The sequence below is a fragment of the Balaenoptera physalus genome (assembly GCF_965194825.1).
Source record: "Balaenoptera physalus genome assembly, chromosome: 4".
Lineage (NCBI taxonomy): Eukaryota > Metazoa > Chordata > Mammalia > Artiodactyla > Balaenopteridae > Balaenoptera > Balaenoptera physalus.
The window spans coordinates 106,670,367-106,687,533 of NC_138891.1; the positions used below are offsets into that span (position 1 = coordinate 106,670,367).

At 38.6% G+C, this 17,167-nt stretch overlaps 1 protein-coding gene across 4 annotated transcripts in view; it reads left to right on the forward strand.

Annotated features, from left to right (window-relative positions):
* VGLL3 (vestigial like family member 3) overlaps positions 1-17,167 on the forward strand; it is a 47,368-nt gene that overhangs the window by 17,310 nt on the left and 12,891 nt on the right. For all 4 annotated transcript variants that reach the window (XM_082460541.1, XM_082460540.1, XM_082460543.1 and 1 more), the window contains exon 3: positions 3,728-4,261. In XM_082460541.1, the coding sequence (XP_082316667.1) occupies positions 3,728-4,261 (534 nt within the window). The remainder of the gene's footprint in view (positions 1-3,727; positions 4,262-17,167) is intronic.

Here is a 17,167-nt window from a genome sequence, read left to right on the forward strand (position 1 = left end):
ATTTACACACATATGAAATAAGCACACTGATTCCCAGGCATGAAACAAAGAATATCATCTGTTTCTTTGTATCAAGAATTTCTTTTTTAACAATCAAGATACCAGATAGTGGTTTTGAAATGTAGACTTGTCCATAAACATATTCTGTTCAATATAGTTTCATTTACTTGTAGACTGCAACATTATTTTTGAAAAGGGCTGCATAGATCTCTGCAAACTTTATGTTAATCTCAGGAGACATACCGACTGGGAAAATATTAAGTTGCTTCTAATTTGATTTTTCCCTGGGGCATTTTAAAGCTTTGTTCAGCCTCTATGGGGTGCATTTTTTAGAATAGATTTCTACTTTCAATGCTAATGTGTTCACTAATCACAATACAATATGTCATAAGTAGGATAATATTTTTGGTAAGGAATTTTTTCATTATTCATATTTCTGCACGCATATCCAAAATGCGTAAGCATCTGTAAAATAAAATTAGGTCCGTGGACATACAAATGGAAAGAAACAAAAGGAAAGCATCCAGGGAAATGACATATACTCTCTGTACTTTTGACATTTTAATGGGGGATATTAATAAAGAGAACTCTCTGTCTCTGGCACACACCTGTGGGTTGAGTTCAGCTGTTTTTATAATGGGATTCTGGCCCCGCAAGAGATACAAATTATGAGCAGAATGAAGGGTTTGCCACCAAAGATTGGATCTGTGAGAACAAAGGAGCAGATTGGTGGTGGCAAAGCTGCACTGTATAACATAAGGAGCCTCTATAAACTCTTTGTATGAGTTTTAAACTTTAAACGTTAACAGCTTTCTACTGTGGGTATGATAGAAATATTCTACGCACGGCCATCATTTAAGGCAAATTGAATTTTCTTCCTACAGCTTACACAATTTTCCTTCTTGTCATTAGCAGACACGTTTCATATGTCAAAGGAAGACCATTCTTAAATAGAACATATTTGCCTCAATGCCAGTAAGTGACTTTAAGTGCTATTTTCTGATAGATTGTGATTGTGACAAAACTAAGCCATTCAAGTAAAAGTTTGCCAGGACTATTGGAAGGTTGGAAGAATAGTTTGTCCTTTCATCCTTTGCCTCTTGAAGACATCATCGCTTAGATTTCCTCAAGGGTTTTGAGATCCATGGAGATCCTGAGCAGGGGGTGGGAGGAAACTTGAATTGAGACACTGAATAGCTATCTGTCTACGGATGGGGTGGCTGATAGCTCTGCTGTAGGGCTGATGGGGAGAGAGAGGAAAAGCTCGCAGTGCTAGTGCCACAGCCTTTAGGGAAGCTAGAGAAAGGAAATGTTTGAACAACCCGGTGATAATCGTAATTACGTTCATCAAATTACATATGTAAGGGTTGAGTCAAGTTATATAAGCTTTCCCTGAGGCAAGAAAACTATGTCCTGGAAGTTTATGACATGAGAACGTGAACATGTCAGACTTCTGAATACTTTTATTTCACAGTACTTCTTAGGATATCTTTCATTCCATGGCAGGATCTAGCAAGGTTCTTTTGTGTGGAACCCAGTATAAAAATACTATTTTACTGTACTCGCATGACTAATGTACTAAGCAACCTTATCGTTACCTATAGATACAAATACTCTATAGGACATGTCACAGAATGGTTAGAAGTATGGGGCCAGAAGATATTTGGAATTAAATGAGCTCAAATGCCTCATATTTGATTGGAAGACACTGAGCCACAGAGAGGCCAACAGATCATTTGGGGTCCTGCAATGAGACAGGGTAATTGCTGGGTGTCAGCTTTCTGGCTGAGCCCCCCAGACTCCCAGGCCAGTGCTTGCTTAGTTACCCTGCACTGGAGGCACCCGGCTCTCACTGGAGGTATCGAGCCTTCTAAACACAGTTCTGACTGTAACGCTCCCTAGATTAAAACCCTTTTAAGCTCACTGGATCTCCTCAGGACAGCGCCCACACTTAGTGCGTGGCTCATAAAACCATACCCATGTGGTTCTTTCTTAGACCATAGTCTGTTTGTCACCATCTGCCCACTGAACTCTTTTTTGTCCCTCAAATGCTATTTGTGTGTGTATGTGTAATTTTTGGCCTTTTTTTCACATACTTTTGCATTAGCCTAAAACAGCAGTCCCCAACCTTTATGGCACCTGGGACCTGTTTCGTGGAAGACAATTTTTCTACAGAGGAGGTGGGTAAGGGGGAGGGTTTTGGGATGATTCAAGCGCATTACATTTATTGTGCACTTTATTTCTATTATTATTACGTTGTAATATATAATGAAATAATTATACAACTCACCATAATGCTGACAGGGGGCGGAGCTCAGGCGGTAATGCGAATGATAGGCAGCAGCTGTAAATACAGAGGAAGCTTCGTTGGCTCTCTCGCTGCTCACCTCCTGCTGTGTGGCCTGGTTCCGAACAGGCCACGGACCACTACTGGTCCATGGCCCGGGGTGACCCCTGGCCTAAAACACTCTTCCCTACCTCTTCACAAGGCTAGCCCTCCTGACCCTTTCTATTTAGCTATTACTTTCTTAGCTTTAGTGCCCTCTCCCTATATTTCCCCTTATGAGAGCACAAACCAAGTTACATTGCTCATGTCTATTTACTTGTCTGTCCCCTGCCAGATTGTGATTAAAGGTGATATCTGTCCGGTCATCCCTAGTTGCCCCATGTTTCACACATAGTAGGTCATCTATATAAATATGTCAAGACCACTGAGTGGAGAAATTGAATTGAAGCAAAGTCGAGGACGGTTCTCCCTCTTGCTTATTTATCTCCAAATGCTATTCTCTGATATCATTTCCCCTTCCCTAAACATCTCCTCAAATCCGTTACCACAGTTGAATCTCCTCCACTCATGATTTCCACAGAATCGTCACCAAATTCTAGATGTTCAGCTTATAGTTACAAGTGTGCTGTCCTGTGGCACAGGTATGGTGAGAGCCAGCCATCCAGGCAGGCTACCTGTCTTCAAAGCCCAGTCTCCCACTTGCCAGCTGTGACTCTTGAGCTTCTTCCCTGCCTCAGTTTCCACATCTCTAAAATGGGGATAATAACAGTAACTACCTCATAGGGTTGGAGTGAGGATCCAATGAGATCAAATCCATGCAAAGCTCCTGGCCTAGTATTGGGCATTTGGTCACTGACACTAAATGTGAACTATTATTATTTTCAGTTTAGAAACTCCCAGACCTGTACAGAAAAAATAAGCTTGGAACATACTCTTCTTGATGGAAAATGGGGGTTGGCAAGCATCATTGTGATCTTACTTCCATCTGTTACTTTAGCATTAAAATGGTTAGTTTGGGTGAAAATTATATTTTCCTTTAAAAGAAACTGGTAAACATCATCGTTTCCAACCTACCTGAATCACGTCTATGGCATAAGCTTTTCTTACCTGAGACTTGTATACCTGTGACCTCTGCTCAGACTTGATGGCAGCAAGACACGCAGGAGGAAATGAAGCTTTCCAGTCCCAGACTTGCCGACCTCAGCCTAGACTGTGACAGCCTAAGCTAAGCAAACAAAGCAGGGGACTCGTTCAGCACCTGGACCCCTGAGCACTGACTTGGCATGGCAACTCAGAGGCTTACCTGGTATCTATTCACCTCTGTGTGGGGAGAAAAAGAGTGTATACTAATTAGCCTGCTTGTAAAATATTGGACAAGTAGAGGCAAGTCTATCCCAGAACTGAATCTTATGTAAATAATGTATTTTTCTGTCTTCTCAGACAGCTCAGCTCTCTCAAGCCAGCGGAGTAGTTTCCCGACTTCCTTTTGGACCAGCTCTTACCAGCCCCCATCTGCACCCTGTTTGGGGGGAGTTCATCCTGACTTCCAGGTCACTGCACCCCCTGGCACCTTTACTGCCGCTGACCCCAGCCCCTGGTCAGGACATGGGCTGCATCAGACTGGCCCCGCCCCTCCCCCTCCCGTGTCCGAGTCCTGGCACTACCCTTTGGCATCTCAGGTGAGCCCGTCCTACAGCCACATGCATGACATGTACATGCGGCATCACCACCCCCACATGCACCACCGCCACCACCACCACCACCACCACCATCACCACCACCCTTCTGCTGGCTCTGCCCTGGATCCATCCTACGGGCCCCTGCTGATGCCGTCTGTACGTGCGGCCAGGATTCCCGCTCCCCCGTGTGACATCACAAAAACAGATCCGACTACAGTCACCACTGCTACCTCAGCGTGGGCCGGAGCCTTTCACGGAACCGTGGACTTAGTGCCAAGTGTGGGGTTTGATACAGGTGAGCCCGGCAATTTCCTCCTTTCCATAAAAGAAGAAAAATTAATGAAATAAATACAGAAAAATGGAGGATGTTTTAAATACCTGGAAAACTTTTTTTCTCTTCCATGGAAAGTTCCGCCGTGCCCATATGTTTATAGAACTAACCATTTTTCAAGAATTCCTGCATTCCTGCAGAAACTGGTATGACTGCGTGAGAGAGGTCTCAGAACTTTTCTCCCATTTCTTAAGCTAGTAATCTGTTTCTTTGAACTGGAATCTCTGGCACCTTATATTTACAAAGATTTAAACACATTCTTTAAATCTCCCGTGTCTCTGTGCTCTCTACCAGTGATGTGTAATGCCTAACAGAATTCAGAAATAGAATGTTTCAGTAATTTTTCCTTCTCCCTTTTTTGTCAGGTCTTATTTATTATTTATAAACCAAACTGCTTTCTGGAATATAATCTATGTAATATAATCATGGTCTTTAAAAAGAATTATGGAACGTATTTTAAAGGAATGGATTTCTCTTCCCTTTCTTCCCCTTCCCTTCCTTTCCCTTCATTTGCCTTTTGTTATTTTCCTCCTCCCTCCCTTCTTTCCTTCTTTCCTTCCTTCCGTCCTTCCTCTTCTCCTCCTCTTCCTCCTTATTCTCCTTCCTTTCTGTTCCTCTCCCTCTCTCTCTCTTGTTTTAAAGCATCAGACTTGAGATTACTCTAACGTCTATGTTCAACAGATTTAGAAAAAAATTGGTAAGGGAAATATTTCTTCACAGAGCATTCAGCTCCTCTCTGGAATTCACTAGTTCCGAAGGTCATGGTGTTAAATGTTTGAGCTTGATTTTTGGACCAAATTACTCATATTAATAGTGTTAATAGTTCTGAGTTCACAAAATCACAAGCATCACAGGCTAAGAAGACAAATCAGGTCAGTGATTATATCCCCAGAATCTACGTTCCAAAGGCAGTCACCTCCACCTCCAATCCCAGGTTCTTTTCCTGGAACACGTTGTGACAAATTAGAATTTTCTTCCCAGAAGTTTAAGGAAACTCACTCTTTTCTTTTTTATACATTTTAGTTCTTTATTTTTTCCTTGTGATGAGAAAACTCACTCTTTTCATAGTTTTTCTTAGTTTTATTCTTAGTGTGCAAGATCTTTCATCTGAATGCTGGGTCACAGCAGAGAAATCCCCGGAGTAATAAATGCTGAGCATCAAGTTGCGTTCACCCTGACATAAGTGAAACATTCTTATCTTGGTTAACTGGTTCTCTGCTGAGCTTTCCAGTGTTGGTCATTGCCTAACCTTACCCATTTCAGCTTCCTACTCAGCCTCTGGGTTCAAGCTGCTTTTCTAAACTCTCCAGGGACTTGGTTCTCCCTCTCTAAGAGAAGAGAATATGATGGGGCTAACCACCACAGGCTTCCCTCCTTCCTTTGCCACATACTAGCAGTATGAAGGTGACTCTTGAGTTGTTTGATGCCTGGGGCCAAATGTAATGAGAGCCCCAGTTTGGTAGCTGCCATCATTGGCAGCCAGTCTCTGCAGGCTCTCACTTCCCGGGTACCTGCGTGGCCAGAGTTAACAATGCTCTTAGCAGGCAAATGGAACATTCTCTTCTTTCTTAGTTTGGGCTGCTTCAACAGGATACCATACACTGGGTGGGCTAAACAACAAACATTTAATTCTCACAGTTCTGGAGCCTAGGAAATCCAAGACCAAGGTGCCAACACATTCAATGTCTGGTGCGGGCCCGCTTCCTGTTTCATAGATACTGTCTTTTCAGTGTGTCCTCACTTGGTGGAAGGGACAAGAGAGTTCTCTGGGATCTCATTTATGAGGGCACTAATCCCATTCATGAGGGCTCCACCCCATGACTTAATTGCCTCCCAAAGGCCTCACCTCTTAATACCATCACATTGGGGGTTAGGATCTAACATGAACTTTGCGGGGACACAAACATTCAGTCTATAGCATCTAACCTTTGCATTTTATAACATAAAGGGGAAGGTGGATGTGATTGCCTTTGCTCCCTGTTTCTCTGTGTCACTTATTACCTACTTTTGTACTTGTTAATTTTGGTGTGACCCCGATTCACTGACTCGTTTAGAATTTTGGCTTGAAATAATCTCTTTGGAATGAAAAGTCATCCTCCTACCTTTTGGAAGTAGAAGAGGGGATTTTTGTTCTCTCTGAAGAATCTAGAGAGCACCCATATGGGTATATTATATAATAGTTCTTAATACTTACTGAGCTATGAAGTACTATGTATTGAATACCCACTATATAAGGTATTGCCAGAGATACTTCATATGTATTTTTGCTTTTAATCCTTAAACCAAATCTGAGATGGATCTTCTCTGATTCAGTTACTGATAAGGACACAGCTCAGTTTTCCTATTTGAAAACTGCTTCCTAAATCACAAATGCTCAAGGTGGATTTGAACTAAGACCTGCCCCAATCTAAAGAGTTGCTGGGGTAGCATCTCCCTGTTTATATAGGTAAAAGAGACTATTAATTAAAACTGTTAAATTAGACTGTAAATGGTTAATATTGAGGAATGAAGGTTTACCTTTTGGATGTATGTAGTGCTCCTGTTTGTCAGTGTGGGTCTAGGATGATGATCATCATTCTTTCCTGTCCCATAGTTTTAACCCAACTGAACAAACAAAGACAAAGGAATCAAGCAGATAAAGATCAAATCATTAGCATAATTATTGATCAGGCCAAATTGGAGAGCTTAGATTAGGTTTACTACCATAATTTAACTTCCTGGAATCCTCAACTAAATTTAGATTTTGGGAGATCCAATCCTAGGGAAAATCTAGTCTTCAGAGAAGATTCCCATAGACATCTTCCTTGTCACAACAGTTTAGAGCCTCGTTACTGTGAAAAGAGATGATGGTTGGTCAGATTTGCCTCAGAAAAGCATAGTCTGAGGCATGACTTACCTTACAAAGGTAGCAGGAGGAGCATGCACCTCCCTGCATGGGGGTGGCCCCAAAAAGAGAGAGTTGAAGGGGCCAAGCTACAGGGACTCATTTTCCTCTCCTATTCTCAGGCATCTTATCAAATATCACATCTCTCTTCCTTTAGGAAGAGTTAGTTAGGAGTGTTTTAGGTCGGTTTCCCCAAGAAACAGACTCTCTGATGCAGTTTTGGTTGTAGGAAATTTATGCAGTAATGTTCTCAGTGCAACATCTTTGTGCAATGAGAGAAGAATTGAACAGGAGAAGTCTCACAATGAATAAGTTCAACTGAACCTCAGTGGATTCTACAGGGAGCTCTAGATCTGGGATGGCCTTTTATAATTGTCTTGCCTTAAGTCAAGGTGGATGGGCTTTTATATTCCCACACTGATCAGTTACTGGATGGATTTGCCCCTGGACAAAAGGTCATGACATTAGGCAAGGTAGCCTTGTTCAGCTGAAAACAATTCCCAAAGCGAAACAACTGAAGGTCATGAGCTGCCAACAGCAGGAGAATGAATATCTCAACACAGAATAGTGAGGGACCTGACAGCCCACCACAGTATCCACTACAGAGGGACAACAAAAGAGCGGCAGCTACTCTTCCACTTTTCTAACTACTTGTAAAAGAAGTTTCTGTGTAATAGGCCCAAGCAGGGAAGGTAAGATTGTTGAGAAGAATGAGAGATGAGTCCCTCTATGTAATCTGTGCAAAGCTGACCTGACCGTGCAGCCCAAAACAGCTCAGAACTCAACATCTTTGTTAGGTGACTATTGAGCAACTGTGAAAAGAGCCTGCATTCAGGTGAGACAGGCACGAAACTTCCCAAAGACCAGGTACTTAGGCCACCAAAATGTAAGTCATTTTCACATTAGGAGGTAAATAAATTAATCCAACCATTTGGAGAGAAATTTGATAAAGAATATGCCCTTTTCATCAATAGGGGGAAGATTTAATACTTTCAGGTGCATTTTAATTTTGCAGCCATTTAATGAAATTAAGAAGTCTGGGAGGTTGAACATGATATAATGTTTAGTGACCTAAGAAAGTTTTAGAGTATCTTGTATGGTATAATCCAAGGGTCAGCAAAATTTTTCTGTAAATGGCCTGATAGGAATATTTAATGCTTTGCGGGGGTCACACTGTCTGTTGCCACCTCTCAACTCTGCTTTTGTAGTGTAGAAGCCCATCACAGACAAAACAATAAATGAGCTGGCGGTGTCCCAATAAAATTTCTATTGATACTAAAATTTGAGTTTTACATGCTTTTTGTATGTCATGAAATGATACTCTTCTTTTTTCATTCCTTCGTTCTCAACCATTTAAAAATATAAAATCCATTCTTCCATTCTTAGCTCATGGATTATGTATAAACAGATGGTGGGCCTGATTTGGTCTATGGGCTATAGTTTGCTGACCTCTAGTATGTATAGTCCCATGTGAGTACTTGTTATCTATCGACACACATACATATGCATGTGTGTGCCTAGAAGTATATACCCCAATTTTTAATGGTCATTGCTCCTAGTAATTAGTGTGCAATGTGAGCTTTGAAGCTAGATTGCCTGGTTTTGTAAGCCCAGCTCTGTCCCTTCCTAGCTACAGGGCTTTGGGCAAATTTTTTAACCTGCTTGGTGCCTCAACTTCCTTATCTTTAAAAGATGTTTCATTGGGTGGTTTCAAGGATTAAATGAGTTAATGAAGTAAAACATTTACAGATGTGCCCTGCACATAGTAGGTACACTATAAATTCTGGCTACATAAGGGAAAGTGATCAGACCTTCACTCATTTTAGCTTTAAAAAATTTATTATTGAACAATATTTCACATATCATACACTTCAGCATTTGAAAGCATACAATTCAGTGGGTTTTAGTATGTTGACAATGTTCTACAACCATCTCCACTGTCTAGTATAGAGCATTCCCATCACCTCCACAAGAAATTCCATACTTCCTCCTTCCACTATTACCTGGCAACCACTAATCTACTTTCTGCCTCTATGGATTTTCCTACTGTGGACATTTCATATAAATAGAGTCATACAGTATGTGACCTTTTGTGTCTGCCTTCTTTCTCTTGGCCTATGTTTTCAAGATGCATCCATACAGGATGTATCAGAACTTCATTCCTTTTTAGGGTGGATACTATTCCATTGTATGAATGTACCACATTTTGTTTATTCATTCATTCAGTATTTGGTTTGTTTCTACTTTTTGGCTAATAAGCATAATATAATGAACACTCATATAGAAGTTTGTGGGTGAACATATGTTTTCAGTTCTCTTGGCTATGTACCTAGTAGAACTATGGGGTTGAGAGAACCTCACTTTTTATTTTATATACCTCTCTATTTCTTGAAAATATTTCAAAGAGCATTTACTATGGCCATAATTTTTTTTTAATTTAATTACAGAGTATCGTAATACAGTAATAGAAAAGAGTTCTGGCGTTTGGTAGACAAAATTCTTCTACAAGCATGAGGAGAGATGGTCCATCTTTTCTGAAGGGCCCAAGCTAGGGTGAGGAGAGTGAGGTGCCTCAACTCAAAATTTAAAGAGATACTCACTTTCCAAGACGTGCTAGTACATACCTCCTTAAATTTTGCCTCACCCTGCCCTGGCCCTACTTTCCTGCCTTGCCTGATTTGCTGTCACTTATTGCTCCCTCTGTTGAATGGATACTTCATATACATCGCTCAGAACGATCAGCGTGTTGATATGATTGTAGGGCATCTGTATCTGCCCTCCTTGTGCAAAATACCCATCTTTACCAAAAGGCTGTTATTAAAATCCCACATAACACTTTCCCCTTTCCTTTAGCAGTCTCAAAACTGGGTTTTATTGCTTCCATGGGAACAATAGTTCCTGAATGTGATAAGAGGGGCTTAATTGAAAAACAGAAAGGTCTATGGTGAAATGAATCTGTTAACATTGCCTGCTACGTACATCTCTTTGAGATCAGAATTCACTTTAGCGTATAAAAGGCTATTATGCATTCTTTAGTAAAGAAACATCTTAAATTTTGCTTAATAAGAGATTTTCCAATCTGATTTTCTTTGGGGCACATTTTGTTTTTAGCATACTTATTAACTTCTCATGGAATGCTCTTTGGGAAATGCTGTTTCCTTTTTTTCATCATAAAAGCCATGTAGCTTTCAAATTCCATCAGAAACTTTCACCTAACATTTAGCTGCTGTGAAGAGGTATAGTTTAGGAAGGACAGGTGGGGCTGAAGATAATACCTAGGAGGGTAAGCTGAAAAAGGGAAGACCCAGGATATGGCAGATTAATTTCAGTAATCTCAGAGTACTGTATGGGGCCCCTTTGTGTGTTAGGGAGAGGAGAGTTAAATGTGGAAATATTTGTGATTGTGATACAATATATTATTAGATATGCATATATGAATGCAAGAATATGTCTCTTCTTATCATGCTCAGATTTTTTCATGATGACATTAAGTAAATTCTGAACTACAATTTCATCTGTCAGTGGCCATAACCAAAAAAAAATGCATCTTATGGAAATGCTGTCATTCTTATTTCCTGTTATTACCAATAATTTACCTAATGTAGGACATACAATGTTGCATATTCCAGACAGTTTGAATTAATTTTTCAAGTAAAGATTTGTTAATGAGGTCTTGTTATTGAATTACAAAGTTGACTTTATAAGTTCTACTTCATCCACTGTATTTAAATTTACAGAAAGGAAAAAGAGTCATGATTTGTGGTATGACTTTTTTTCTATAAACACAAGCTGCTCATAGCTTGAGTTTGTTTTCATCTCTAGATTCACAGATATATTTTTCTTAGGCTCCCTCAAGTTATTTTAACTCCAATTTTGTTATAAATTTATCTTTTTTTTTACTTTGAGAAATGTTGCAATAACTCAATATAAAATATACATAAACAACTTAGAGTTGAGGTGTACATATTCTTTTTGACCAGATACACTTAGGTTAGCCTAAAATTAAAAAATAAAGCGATATTCAACAATATTCTGTGCTATATCACAGGTTCAAGAAATCTGGAGCTAAAAGAGCATTTACATATATTGATGTACCTTCTGGTTTCTCAAACATTTTATCATATAAGCATTAACCATACATTTGTATAAGTAGTAGATTCAATGAGTGAATCATCATGTGATTCCACCTCAAAGTGTGATTATAGCCAGATATCAAACATTCACCTCTCATTGAAGAACATACCTTCAGATATTGAGTGAAATCAAGGTTATATATCAAAGAATGGGACATCAGTTCCTATGAGACAGAGAAAAACTGTAACTATAATAATCAATAGATTTAAAAATGCAGGTTTGTGAAATTTTCCATAAGTACAGGAAGCTATGTTTCTAGTATTCTCTCAAACGTTGAGGCATATACCAAATTATTTCTGAAGAGACTTTTATACCAATGGGCTTGATTAACCTGCAAATAGAAATACTCTGTTAAGAAACCTGGAAAAAATATTTTTGAACTCTTAAATTTTGATAGTGAACACAGAGCACTGGGCAACAATAGGGAAGTTAGGAGTTCACAAACGTCCTTCTTTTATTTTTTTCTTCATAGACACTATGTGTCTGATAATATCATAAAAGTAGAATCACCTTAGGTGGTTTTCTGAATTTTTTATGATATAAGGCCTATAAACTATATATATATATTTATATATGTATAAATGTTTATACATATATGCACTTATATATGTATAAATATATGTATTCATAGTTCTACATATATATTTATAGTTTTTTATATATATATATATATATATAAAAATCTGGTTTAATCTGAATCTTCTAATCTGAATATTTTGTGAAAGATACGTCTTTCATAAATGACCAAAAATGCATTTTAATGCAATCTAAGTTGTAATTATTATTGCTCAAAATTATTTTACAGTGTTCCCTTTGAAATAGGCTAATTAAACTACTTCATTGGTTAAGATCAGTCTTGCTTAATACTATATGGATGCTTTACATTGAAATCCATTAGAAATATAAATATCTTTGTTTTATCAAATATAGGAAGTAAAAGAGCAGGGTAAAAATAGCTCACATACTAGAGCAGCAAATGGAGAAGCAGTTTCCCTCCATGAAAGAGAAATGGATATAAAGTTACCACTTGCTTTTCCATCCAGCCTGTAAGTTACCATCTCTCTAGATCACCTCTCAAGACCCATGCTTTCTTGTAGGTGGTCTGGTGCTGACAAGCTTTTATTTGGAATATTAAGGGTATCAAAATCATGGAGCTTTGCATCCAGTAACTTCTTGGAAATCATTTCTCTCTCTAAACATATACATTTACAATAAAAGACCAAAGGAAACCAAGAGTTACCAACATAAGACATTTGAATATTTACCTGATAGCCTAGTGCCCCAATTCCAGGCCTTATAATGAAAGAGAAATATGCTAAATTTGGAGAGAGATCATTGAGAGCCACAGTAATAATTAACAGGACAGTATGAACTCTAAAAAATATTAAAACACCAAGATATTTTTCAGCATAGAGAAGAGAAGGCATCAAAGCAACACATACGATAGGAGCTCAACTACAAGCAGTTTCTCTCTTTTCCATTTTACCGCTTCTTTGGAACATATATACTAGTCATTTAATATATATAGGAAGGTTATGGGGTTGGTGATTCATTGAAGTCTTTCCTGACGTTATTAATGATTTTTATAAATGAAGAAGTTAAGGAATTTTATTTAATAATGTCATAAAATAGAATAGACACAGAAGCTTACTTCTAATCATTTGATTTCAGCAGGGAGACACATTAAATGGCATTTTAATACAGAAGCCATCCCTAGGACTATGTGATTTTTCAATGACAGTCACGCTGGTCGATAGAGATTTATAGATTTCTGGGTACTTACCTTGAGGGCAATATCTCAATTAGAATAGTTAAAATGTCACAAAGAAATAGTTGTGGGTTAAAAAAAATACTAGGAAGAATGTTTATAAAGTGATACTTCCTGTGGACTCTTTTTTTTTTTTTTTACAGTTTATTATGATTTGGTGACAGTAAAGACTTTAGTAATTAACAACTGATTGCTTCACACTTTCTGTAATCCTTTTTCTTTTTCTTTGGCCTATGGCATAAGTCTATTTTCCACTGAGAGGGAAAAAAAAGAAAAAACACCAAAGGTATGTTACAGTATTTACACACTCTTGAATGGTGTTAGTTGTATAAGGCACATGTCCAGAATGACAGTTTCGTGACCAGAAGGGTAATGGAAACCATCTTCGAGATGCATGCAAAAGGCCAGGAGATCCCAGCCAGAGAGTGAGATCTGCATGAAAAGTAGCAGGATGGTAAATCAGAGGGAGAAATGCATTCCAGAGCACTGCTGTCAGTTTTGAGTATCCAGGGCTGGATTCTGCAGGACCTTAGTGAAACTCCTCGGCTCTCCCAGGGCCATGTAGATCTTGCCCATGCTCTCTCCCGGCCCTTCATCCTTAGAATGGTGCCATAATGTCACAATACCTGAAACCTGGGGATTTCTTCCCACAGATCCTCCTCCAACCTTATAGGACAAATGCAGAAGCCTTCTGAGAGGATTCTGAATGTTTTAGGATGCATTTGCATAATAATACAAATAATTGCCTGTGTGATATGTGTGTGTGAATCCTTGTGAAAGACATCTTGGTTAAGGGAAAATGCTATTTTTCATACATTGCTGGTAGAAAATTAAAGAATTGTAGGCTTTTTAAAAAAGTGAACTAGAAAATGTATTACAGTTAAAAATTCTCATAACCTTTGGCACAGTATTCTTCCTCTTGTGAGTCTATGCCACACAAATACAAGCAGCAGCATATGAGGATAGAGGTACAAAAATGTGTATTGTGACAATATTCATAGTAGCAAAAAAGTGGAATCAAGTGACTGCCATCAAGAAGGTAATCTATGAATGAAGTATGTTTTGTGTGGTATTGCTGACTGAAACAAAAAAAAAAAGATGAAGAAGTGCCTATAGATGCCCTTTTTGTAAAAAATGGATGGCAAGAAATCCTGCATATGTGTACATGTACTTACAATTCAATGAAAGAAGAGAAGACTAGTTTGCCAATTTGTGTTTCCTTTTGGGGCTGACGGTATTGGGGTCACTAATATGAGTTTAAGGAGGAGAGACTAAGAGAAAAAATATGTATGTATGTATGTGCATATGTGTGTGTAAGAGAAAGAGACAAGGAAAAAGAGAGGAGAAAGATTGATTTTATCAATAATTTACTCTTTCCCCCAAACTTAGGGGCTCATAAAATGATGGTAAATACAGGAACGTTAATCTTTGCAGAGATGTTTATGGAAAAAGCAGAGGGCCAAAAAATAGAGTCCAGGACCCGTATCTTCACGTAGCTATATCATGCTGAGCAAGTCTCACAACCTCTCCACTCCTCTTCCTTAGATGCAAAATGGAGGTGATACTCCCTACTCTGGCACAACTAGGAGATTCCAATGAACTAATGAACGTGGTTGTGTTTTCTAGATGGTGACACATGGTGCAGAGCTAAAGCTCTCATTATTCTTAATAAATATGGTGCATTTCAAACAGAAAAAGTCACACTGGAGACGTGAAGCATCATGCATAATTGAGATGCAAACTTTAAATACCTCTATCACTTCCTGACTATTTCTAATTTCATTTGTTTCTGTTCTTGAAGAATAGCTGTGATATTTATTGGAGTCAAATTTCGCAGTAGTGGTGTTTGCTGGTATTGGCCATACCTTGAAAACTGGGTGGTTTTGTATTGATTGGGCAGATTATGAGAGAAGGGAAGATAAAGAATCAAGAAGATAAGGATTTGAAGGGTCATCAGAATATACATCTTTGACATTTTTAAACATAGTTTTCTCCATCTAAACGCTCTACCATGTGGTAGGGGTTACTTAGTAAGTACATCCTATCCCATTGTGCTTATGGATGGTTGAGATATTTATTCTTGACACTCACATAGATCGAAAGGAAATCTTATGTGCAGAATAAGGAAGTTAGACTATGCGTATAATTAGATTCACCAAAGCTCCATTAATACATGCTAATCTTCAAAAGTTGTGAACTAAAAATGGATTCATGTTCCATTCTAGTATTAATTTTGTGAACAAGTTGCTATCAGTAGCTATATAAATTGGGTGGCATCTCTTGCTTTCTGAAATGTTTTCTTAAAAATTGCAAGCAAAATTGGGCAACACCATTATCTTTTGATTATTTTCTTGAAGGAGTTGTCATCAACTACCTGTCGTTGATTGGGGATGGGGATTGGGGATGTTGTCAGAGTACACAGTGTCTTCCCAAGAGAAGCTTATATGCTTGCCTGAGAGGAGAGCTATAGAAGTTCAATAAACTCATACTTAATTCTAACATGACTCTAATGGAGAACCACTCAAAGCATTAAAAGGCTTGTTTCAGGGGTCAGTGTATTTTGTATCAGCAAATTGTCTTTTCAGTAATGCTTTCCTATTTCCTGTATCACATATAGGCATGCATCTAAAAGAAACAGCTCGAATGAAGAAATCCATTTTAGAACTTGTCCCCAGGCAATTTCACATTGACTTTCAAATAAGCTACAAAGATTCTATACAAAATTTCTATATGGCCTGTGGAATTTACAGATACTTTTTATTCTCTTTCTGGCTGTCTAACTCTTCTCTTATTGTTCTATTTATCAACAATACAAGGTTTCACAAACAGTTGTCTGTGGCCAACATGTTCTGAATTCCTTGGCAAAAAGATGACCAAAAAAAGTCTTGCAAGAGACCGATGAGAAGCAAAATATGCCGTTTTTTGTTTGGTTACAGCCTGATAAACTGGGCACTTAATTTTTGTTGACCACAAGCATGTGTTATAATGCTTATTTTCATAGCTGCCTTGTTTGAGCAGTATCAGGTGACATCTAGCATCTTCACAATCATTGAAGCCCTATTTATGTTTGCTTGGATTGGACAGACGTTTCTGGATAATGTCAGAGAGTGAGCTTATATTCGTGTCACATAGAAGTGAGATGAAAAATTACTGATGTCAGTGTAGAATTGATCTATATACACCATGTCTCATTCTTACTGAATATTTTCCAATATGTTTTGATTTAATGGGAAGATTGATTACTTAAACTAAATGGGCATAAAAATTACATTGTATTTCTGCAGTTCTGAAGTAAGTTCTAAGATTTTAGAGTTCTTAACTAACTCATAGTTTCAGGTAGAATGTTTGCTGTATTGGTGTTGTGTCCCTATTTAAGGTTTTATGGGTAAGCAGTGGATCCAGATTAGCTCTTCCTTTGGTTGGATTATCTATTTTCTGGATCGTAAAGCTGTCACTGCATAACCTAGAAACCTCTTTAAAGATGCATGTTTGGCTGTATTTGTTATCCAGCAGATGTCTGGATGGTTAGAATCTCTTGAGAGTATTTTAACTTGTGGTTTCAGTTACAATAAGTGATCCAGGCGTTTTTCTGGTCTTGCTCTTCTCCAGTTCTCGGAGAAAGTCTGTAGAAGAAATCACAGAGGGTATTTCATTTCGCTCTTCCCCATTCCTTTTTTGCTTTATTCTTTGTCTCTGTCTTCAAAGTTACTTTTTATCTGCTTTGAAATTGAGGTCACTAACTTGGTGAGAGGTGTCTTCATGCTGTATTGCACCTCCTGGTCCCCAGCTTCTCTCAGCCAAGAGGTTATCACACTGACACTGACATTTTGAACGTGGTAAATTGCTGCTGTGATCAAAAACTACCTAACTCTGTGATTTATATTATATATTTGTCCAAAAGGTCGGTTTTAGAATGGCTGGTCCAGGTTTGTAATTCCATATTCTTATGCTTAAAGTACTTGCCAGTTTCCCTTCCAGCTGGGCATTTAAAGTGCACAAGTCTGAGGTAGTGGATATCGCTAAAGGCAAAGGCTGGAGAGTCTGTGCATGAGTTTGTGGTTTCGGAGGGAGGAGACGTCTGAGA